The sequence below is a fragment of the Oncorhynchus kisutch genome, linkage group LG20 (genome assembly GCF_002021735.2).
Source record: "Oncorhynchus kisutch isolate 150728-3 linkage group LG20, Okis_V2, whole genome shotgun sequence".
NCBI classification, from domain to species: Eukaryota; Metazoa; Chordata; class Actinopteri; order Salmoniformes; family Salmonidae; genus Oncorhynchus; species Oncorhynchus kisutch.
In genome coordinates this window covers 25,457,221-25,466,643 of record NC_034193.2, presented here as the reverse complement: position 1 = coordinate 25,466,643, position 9,423 = coordinate 25,457,221, and the positions used below count along the sequence as shown (strand labels likewise).

At 44.8% G+C, this 9,423-nt stretch overlaps 1 protein-coding gene across 2 annotated transcripts in view; it reads right to left on the bottom strand.

Moving 5' to 3' along the window:
• Positions 1-3,847: 3,847 nt before the first annotated feature.
• The window catches only part of LOC109865165 (zinc finger protein 385C), a 145,335-nt gene continuing 139,759 nt past the window's right edge, over positions 3,848-9,423 (bottom strand). For both annotated transcript variants that reach the window (XM_020453272.2, XM_031800024.1), the window contains one exon: positions 3,848-7,858. In XM_020453272.2, the coding sequence (XP_020308861.2) occupies positions 7,622-7,858 (237 nt within the window). In that variant the 3' untranslated portion in view covers positions 3,848-7,621. The remainder of the gene's footprint in view (positions 7,859-9,423) is intronic.

Sequence of the window (9,423 nt, the reverse complement as noted above, 5' to 3'; positions counted from 1 at the left end):
ATCTTCTTTTGTGCTGATCTGTTTATATACGAGACAGCTACATGAACCCCTTCCCCACTCCACTCTACCTTCCAGTAGCAAGTTCCAGAGAGACAGTCTCTACACAGCACCTGTTGGTAGGAGGTATATCCGTCTGGATGGTTCGGACAGGACTGGACCTAATCTCTCCTGGCAACATTACTGTTCTCCATCGAACAGACACAGGCTAGTGTGTGCTGTATTGGGATCCAATGTCAGCTGGCAAGAGTCTAAGAAGATGAAAAATAAAGTGAGTGACAATGTTTGCGTATGTGTAGTCATTCATACGCGTGTGTACGCACATGTATGCACGTCTGTTTATGTTTTTGTGTGTGTGCATGCATGTCTCCGCTTGTATGTATGCTTTTATGTGTGTGTGTGTGTGTGTGTGTGTGTCATGCACTTCTGTTTGTTTGTTTGATAATGTTTTTTGTTATATTTATTCCAAATACTCCAAACCGATCTGTTTGTGTTTGCCTGTTTACTCACATTTTGTTTTAACTCCTCTCTGGTCTTGGGCTCGGCAAGGTGTTCAATCTAAAATGTAGTCACTATGGAGAAGGACAGACTCAGTTCACAAGGCAACCTACTCCATTTCATAAACAGACTCATTTTCCCAACACTTTTTGAACATTTCTTTAAAAGTGACGCGAGCCTACCAGACGGACTAAATTAGTTTTATGCTCGCTTCAAGGTAAGCAATACTGAAGTATCCATGAAAGTACCAGCTGTTCAGGACGACTGTGTGATCACTCTCCCCATAGCAGATGTGAGCAAGACCTTTAAACAGGTCAACACTCAAGGCTGCGGGGCCAGACGGATAACCAGGATGTGTACTCAGAGCATGTGTGGACCAACTGGCAAGTGTCTTCACTGACATTTACAACTTCTCCCTGACTGAGTCTGTAATACCTACATGTTTCAAGCAGCGCACCATAGTCCATGTGCCCAGGAAAGGGAAGTTAACCTGCCTAAATGTCTACCGCTCTGTAGCACTCATGACGATAGCCATGAAGTGCTTTGAAAGGCTGGTCATGGCTCACATCAACACCATCATCACGGAAACCCTAGACTCACTCCCATACCGCCCCTACAGATCCACAGATGCTGCAACATCAATCGCACTTCACACTGCCATTTCCCACCTAGACAAAAGGAACACCTATGTGAGAATGCTGTTCACGGACTACAGCTTAGCGTTCAACACAATAGTGTCTTCAAAGCTCATTACTAAGCTAAGGACCCTGGGAGTAAACAGCTCCCTCTGCAACTGGATCCTGGACTTCCTGATGGGCTGCCCCTAGGTGGTGAGGGAAGGCAAAAACACATCTGCCACGCTGATCCTCAACACGAGGGCCCCTCAGGGGTGCGTGCTTAGACCTCTCCTGTACTCCCTGTTCACCCACGACTGTGTGGCCAAGCACGATTCCAACACTATAATTAAGTTTGCTGATGACACAACAGTGGTAGGCCTGATCACCGACAACAATGAGACAGCCTATAGGGAGGAGGTCAGAGACCTGGCAGTATGCTGCCAGGACAACAACCTCTATCTCAATGTGAGCAAGACAAAGGAGAGGATTGTGGACTACAGGAAAAAGAGGACCGAGTTTCTTGGTGTCCACATCACCAACAAACTAACATGGACCAAGCCCACCAAGACAGTAGTAAAGAGGGCATGACAAAACCTATTCCCTTTCAGAACACTGAAAGGATTTGCCATGGGTCCTCAGCTCCTCTAAAGATTCTACAGCTGCACCATTGAGAGCATCCTAACCGGTGCATCACTGCCTAGTATGGCAAATGCTCGGCATCCGACCACAAGGCGCTACAGAGGGTAGTGCGTATGGCCTAGCACATCATTGGGGCCAAGTTTCCTGCCATCCAGGACCTATATACTAAGCAGAGGAAGGCCCAAAAATTGGTCAGACTCCAGTCACCCAAGTCATATACTTTACTCTCTCCTACCGCATGGCAAGTGGTACCGGAGCTCCAAGTCTAGGGCAATACATTGCAATGTCCATACTGTGAGATGCCGAAGACAGCGCTACAGGGAGACAGGACGGACGGCTGATCGTCCTCACAGTGGCATACCATGTGTAACAACACCTGTATAGGATCGGTACATCCAAACATCACACCTGCGGGACAGGTACAGGATGGCAACAACAACTGCACGAGTTACACCAGGAACGCACAAACCCTCCATCAGTGCTCAGCCTGTCCGCAATAGGCTGAGAGAGGCTGTATTGAGGGCTCCAAAACCACCATAAAAAAGCCAGACTACGGTTTGCAACTGCACATGGGGATAAAGATTGTACTTTTTGGAGAAATGTCCTCTGGTCTAATGAAACAAAAATAGAACTGTTTGGCCATAATGACCATTGTTATATTTGGAGGAAAAAGGGGGAGGCTTGCAAGCCGAAGAACACAATTCCAACCCTGAAGCACAGGGGTGGCAGCATCATGTTGTGGGGATGCTTTGCTGCAGGAGGGACTGGTGAACTTCACAAAATAGATGGCATCATGAGGAAAGGAAAATGATGTGGTTATATTGAAGCAACATCTCAAGACATCAGTGGCAAATGGGTTTTCCAAATGGACAATGACCCCAAGCATACTTCCAAAGTTGTGGCAAAATGGCTTAAGGACAACAAAGTCAATGTATTGGAGTGGCCTTCACTAAGCCATGACCACAATCCTATAGAACATTTGTGGGCAGAACTGAAAAAGCGTGTGCAAGCAAGGAGACCAACAAACCTGACTCAGTTATACCAGCTCTGTCAGGAGGAATAGGCCAAAATTCACCCAACTTATTGTGGGAAGCTTGTGGAAGGCTACCCAAAACATTTGCCCCAAGGTAAACAATTTAAAGGCAATGCTACCAAATACTAGTTGAGTGTATGTAAACTTCTGACCCACTGGGAATGTGATGAAAGAAATAAAAGCTGCAATAAATCATTCTCTCTACTATTATTCCGACATTTTACATTCTTAAAATAAAGTGGTGATCCTAACTGACCTAAGACAGGGAATTTTTACTAGGATTAAATGTCAGGAATTGTGAAATAACTGAGTTTAAATGTATTTGGCTAAGGTGTATTTAAACATCCGACTGCAAATATAACTGGAGTTCCCATCCTTACCTGTTTCTCAGTCCTTCTTGCTGTAGCTGTATCTGTCTCATGGCTTTTATGTTCATCCATCAAAAACCTCCAGTAGTTGTGTGGAGCCTTTGACTAGCTTGTGCTTCTTTAATGGAGCTATTTCATTGTAAGGCTGGAGGTGAGTCTCACATTAAGAGACCAGGCAGGACATCACAGCTTTTAGTTTTCTCCCAGCTCTCCAAATCTCCAGGTCCAGCAAAGGACAGAGAAGCTTGGACTCCTTCTTCTGTTTCTGGTGACCTCAGAAAACATAGTGTTTCTCTTTAGAACAGGCCTTGGGATAAAGGTCTGCACTGGGGGCAGCCCTTAACACAGCCAATACAGTAGCTGTGTCCACAGGGAGTAGTCACTGGATCCTTCAGTAGACCCAGACAGCTCGGACAACAGATTGAGTCCATGGCCTCTGCCATTTTGATGCACACACTAACAAACATAGCAAGAGAACCAGAGATACGTTTAGTTTTCTGAGGAGTAGGAGGCAGTGGCTTGTATTCTGTTGTCGGTGGCTTCCTGGTTCTGTGTGAACTCAAGATGTCAGCAGAGGGCAAGGCCAGCAGAAGGGATGATTGGTCTGTCACAGCCAGAGAATAATTGTATCCTTACAATTGTGCGTCAATGTAACAACAAGAGGCACTGTAGAGTAAGGTAACACAGGAGACACATTTCTATGAAAAATCTGTATTCTTTATAAGGTCATGTACAACGATACAGACATCATATCGACATGTTCTTTATGAATACCAATTCACATTATTGCAATGGATGGAAAATTAAGCTACCCATGTAGTCCACTGGATGACACTTAAATACAACTTTAAAATGACGTAATATTGCTTAGGCTACAATATTTCAGCACAAGCAGTTAGAACAAAGGACACAAAACTGAGAGTTAGCAGGGGCTTAAAACTACAGCGGTGATACATCTTCGATAGTCCCCTTCTGTGAAAACACTTACCAGCTTCCTCAGGAATGAATTAAGTCCGCATACTACACATTATCAGGCTAAAGCATCAGGACATGATTCCCACTTGTTAAAGAGGAGCTCCTGTACTTCAGACTCCCATAAACAGTGTGCTTGGTGGCATCTGGAGATTGTTCAAAAGAGTGAAACGTTTCAGAACTTTGCAGATCGAAATGCACCGTATAGAGTGGGCATGATTTCTTATTCTCTATGACAAAGAGGACTGCCTACCAGCCAAAAGTTTGGACTCACCTACTCATTCAAGGGTTTTTCTTTATTTGAACTTTTTTCTACATTGTAGAATAATAGTGAAGACATCAAACTATGAAATAACACAAATGGAATCATGTAGTAGCCAAATATGTGTTAAATCAAAATATATTTCAGATTCTTCAAAGTAGCTACAGTACCTTTTGCCTTGATGACAGCCTGACACACTCTTGGAATTATCTCAAACACCTTCATGAGGTAGTCACCTGGAATGCATTTCAATTAACAGGTGTACCTTGTTAAAAGTTTATTTGTGGAATTTCTTTCCTTCTTAATGCATTTGAGCCAATCAATTGTATGACATGGTAATGGTGGTATACAGAAGATATTTGGTAAAAGACCAAGTCCATATTATGGCAAGAACAGCTCAAATAAGCAAAGAGAAACGACAGTCCATCATGACTTTAAGACATGATGGTTAGTCAATACGGAACATTTCAAGAACTTTAAAAGTTTATTGAAGTGCAGTCGCAAAAACCATCAAGAGGTCCTCTCAAGAGGTCCGACACAGGAAAGGAAGACCCAGAGTAACCTCTGCTACAGAGGATAAGTTCATTAGAGTTACCAGCCTCAGAAATTGCAGCCCAAATAAATGCTTCACAGCGTTCAAGTAACAGACACATCTCAACATCAACTGTTCAGAGGAGACTGCGTGAATCAGTCCTTCATGGTAGAATTGCTGCAAAGAAACCACTACTAAAAGGACACCAATAATAAGAAGAGACTTGCTTGGGCCAAGAAACATGAGCAATGGACATTATTAGACCAGTGGAAATCTGTCCTTTGCTCTGATGAATCCAAATTTGAGATTTGTGGTTCCAACCGTCGTGTCTTTGTAAGATGCAGAGTAGGTGAACGGATGATCTCTGCATGTGTGGTTCCCACCGTGAAGCATTGAGGAGGAGGTGTGATGGTGCTTTGCTGGTGACACTGTCAGTGATTTATTTAGAATTCAAGGCACACTTAACCAGCATGGCTACCACAGCCTTCTGCAGCGATACGCCATCCCATCTGGTTTGCGCTTAGTGGGACTATCATTTGTTTGTCAACGGAACAATAACCCAACACACCTACAAGCTGTGTGCGAGCTATTTGACCAAGATGGAGAGTGATGGAGTGCTGCATCAGATGACCTGGCCTCCACTATCACCCGACCTCAACCCAATTGAGAAGGTTTGGGATGAGTTGGAACACAGAGTGAAGGAAAAGCAGCCAACAAGTGGTCTGCATTTGTGGGAACTCTCAACCAGGTGAAGCTGGCTGAGAGAATGTCAAGAGTGTGCAAAGCTGTCATCAAGGCAAAGGGTGGCTACTTTGAAGTAGCCAATTTGTTTAACACTTTTTTGGTTGCTACATGAATCCATATTTTATTTCATAGTTTTGATGTCTTCACTATTATTCTACAATGTAGAAAATAGTAAAAAAATTAAGAAAAACCATTGAATGAGTAGGTGTGTCCAAACCTTTGACTGGTACTGTACTTCTATGCTAAATGATAAATGTTCTGTGACTCTCTCTCTCCCTCCCCCTTCTCTCTGTCTCTTTAGTCCTGTTTCGCTGAAGTAAAATATTCTCCTTCAGGTTTGAGTGGGGGGTTGATTGCGGCTCTACTAATACCGCTTTTTACACAGGGAAGAAAGGGAGAAAGAGGAAAAATAAAGAGCACGAGAGAGAGTGACCCTTACCTCATCGATACCTTCTTATACCGATCAATGTTAACCTGACTTCAGATCTGCTTGAGCCAGCTCCTCTGAATATCTTGAAAGCATATAGAGATCTGGGACCAGCTACATTTTATGTATCTTTCTCTGTCAAATGCTGAGAGCAGGGTATACATCATTTATCCAGAGCGACTTGAAGTATAGTGAGTGCATACATTCTTTAGTACGTGTATGTGTTCCCTGCAAGAATTGAACACATGACCATGCCGTTGCCTGAGCCACACAGAATTACTAATAATGTGTTGTCTGATGGGTCTGTGGTTGCTGGGACTCGGGGTCTCACATTGGCATCGTGCATCATGTTCCCCGACCAAAGCCAGGATTCAAACCGTTTAGGTAGATCCGCATTATAGCGAATTGACATTTGAAAGTCCTTTCCGTTTGAGCCGACATACAGTATGCAGCATTTACCGTGAATGCGGTGGATACCGGCTGCAATCTAGAAAACCAAACCTGTTTATTTAGGTTGGCCAACATCAACAAGGCTTTAGAAAACAGAAGCAGACAGAGACAAGAGAGAAAGAGAGAGAGAGAGAGAGGGAGCGAGAGAGAGAGAGAGAGGGAGCGAGAGAGAGAGAGAGAGAGAGAGAGACTGATACATTGCCGGCCAGTGGAGGCTCTACCTAGCTAGGTTTGCTCTTTTGGGATTTAATACCGGGTTTCAATGAAAGTGTTAGTTGAAAAGTACCTTAGCTGAAAGCACAACACAAATAAAACAGTATCCTTGACAAAAAGGTGCTGGACTAATACTGGACAAGGGAAATCTGACAGTGTAGGCCTACTCCCAGAGTCAAACTGTTTGGAAAATCCTAAAGCGAGGGGACATCGGCCACAGACACTATACGTGACATAAATATAGGCCTACTTCTCTATCGTCATCTAATAAATAGCACAAAACAAATACAACTTGATCGTTCATCGCTATGGCTTCAAAGAGGGTCCTCCAGACCACGTTGGAGCATGCAGTCGACAGTCGTCAGAGAGCCAACGGGAGAGAGGGGCAACAATTTTGTGGCTGAAACGCCACGGCCATCTCTGGTTCTCCAGTGTGTAGCACCGTAGCCAGTAAGCGGTTTTGCATGTTGGACTTGGTGGCACGCTGCTCTGCTCTCATTGGCTGCATAGAAACGTTTTAGGCCCTGTACAAAATCAACCCTTAACCTCTGTGCACTTGTGAAGATCGGAAAGGATTTGATGGGTTTCAGCGATAGGGTGAACATTCAAATTAGCCTATTAGAAGTCAAAGTGGAGCTCCAACCATATTGCTTACATACAGTACCTATCTAATCATTTTATACAGCATAAAATGATATACTGTACTGTACACAACTGCCAAGGTGGGAGGGTAAAGGGTTGTTTCTGGACAGGGCCTCAGAGTAGCTCCACTTAGGTCCTTATTTTTCATCTAGAAAGGCTGGGCTAGATCGTCTGCTCTACTAAAATGTAAATGTATGCCAATTTGATCCAAGCTAGTCCAAACTCGGCTAGTACGGCGAGAAGATGATGGGCGTGTGAGTGGCCCTTAGGGGCCCTGGGGCAGGCCTGAAGAGCGCGGGGCTGAGCAGGGGGTTCTGGATGAGGGGTGTATGGCCTGGCCCTGGGGGGCACCGCAGGGTCAGAGGATTGGAGGCCATGGTGCAAAGGGTGGCCGGGTTCATGTGGCTGGCCAGGAAACCTGCCGACAGAGCCTTGGACAGCTGCTTCTGCAGGGCCAGTTTGGTCTGGAAGAGAGGAACCATAGGGTTTTTAGTATGAGTCTGCAGCAGCTATTCAACAAACTTACATGCAGGTCAGGTTCATTAGCGCACGCAACAAAAAAAACGTTTTGAAACTATTTGCAATGGAAAACAAAAATGTGCGTTTTTAATTGGGCAAGTCATAGTAGTCCCAGCCAGTTTCCGTCTGTGTTCCTCCATCTGGTGCTTAATGAACACACCCCAGGGTCAAATACCTCTTTGAGGTGTGCTTGATTTAGCATGGAGTTTGCACTTTTGGTACTATTATATTGGTTCAATTGTACCGGCAAACATCAACCTCGGCACAGGTATTTGAAGGTATTAGACATACACTACCTTACCAAAAGTATGTGGACACCTGCTCGACGAACATCTCATTCCAAAATCATGGGCATTAATATGGAGTTAGTCCCCCCTTTGCTGCTATAACAGCCTCCACTCTTCTGGCAATGCTTTCTACTAAATGTTGGAACATTGCTGCGGGGACTTACTTCCATTCAGTCACAAGAGCATTAGTGAGGTCGGGCACTGATGTTGGGTGATTAGGCCTTGCACGCAGTCGGCATCCAATTAATTTCAAACGTGTTCAATGGGGTTGAGGTCAGGGTTCTGTGCAGGCCAGTCAAGTTATTCCAAACCGATCTCGACAAACCATTTCAGTATGGACTTCACTTTGTGCATAGGGGCATTGTCATGCTGAAATAGGAAAGGGCCTTCCCCAAACTGTTGCCACAAAGTTGGAAGCACAGAATTGTCTAGAATCTCATATGCTGTAGTGTTACCATTTCCCTTCACTGGAACTAAGGGGCCTAGTCCGAAACATGAAAAACAGCCCCAGACCCTTATTGCTTCTCCACCAAACATCACAGTTGGCTCTATGCATTGGGACAAGTAGCGTTCTCCTTGCATTCACCAAACCCAGATTCGTCCGTCGGACTGCCAGATGGTGAAGCGTGATTCATCGCTCCAGAGAACGCATTTCCACTGCTCTAGAGTCCAATGGCGGCGAGCTTTACATCACTCCAGCCGATGCTTGGCATTGCGCATGGTGATCTTAGGCTTGTGTGCTGCTGCTCGGACATAGAAACCCATTTCATGAAGCTCCCTGACGAACAGTTCTTGTGCTGACGTTGCTTCCAGAGGCAGTTTGGAACTCGGTAGTGAGTGTTGCAACAGAGGACAGACCATTCTTACGCGTCATGCTCTTCAGCACTCGGCGGTCCTGTTCTGTGAGCTTGTGTGGCCTAACGTTTCCACTTCATAATAGCAGCACTTACTGTTGACAGGAGCAGCTCTAGCAGGGCAGACAAATGTGATGATCTGACTTGTCGGAAAGGTGGCATCCTATGACGGTGCCACGTTGAAAGTCACTGAGCTCTTCAGTAAGGTCATTCTACTGCCATTGGTTGTCTATTGCGTGGCTGACCCTGGTCTGGTATTCAATAATTTCCTGATAGTTATGGATTTTCCATAACTTCTTCCATCCAGGACATACAGTTGTGCAAATTCAACTTCTCAAAGCAATATTTGGAAAACCCACTATCTGCAAT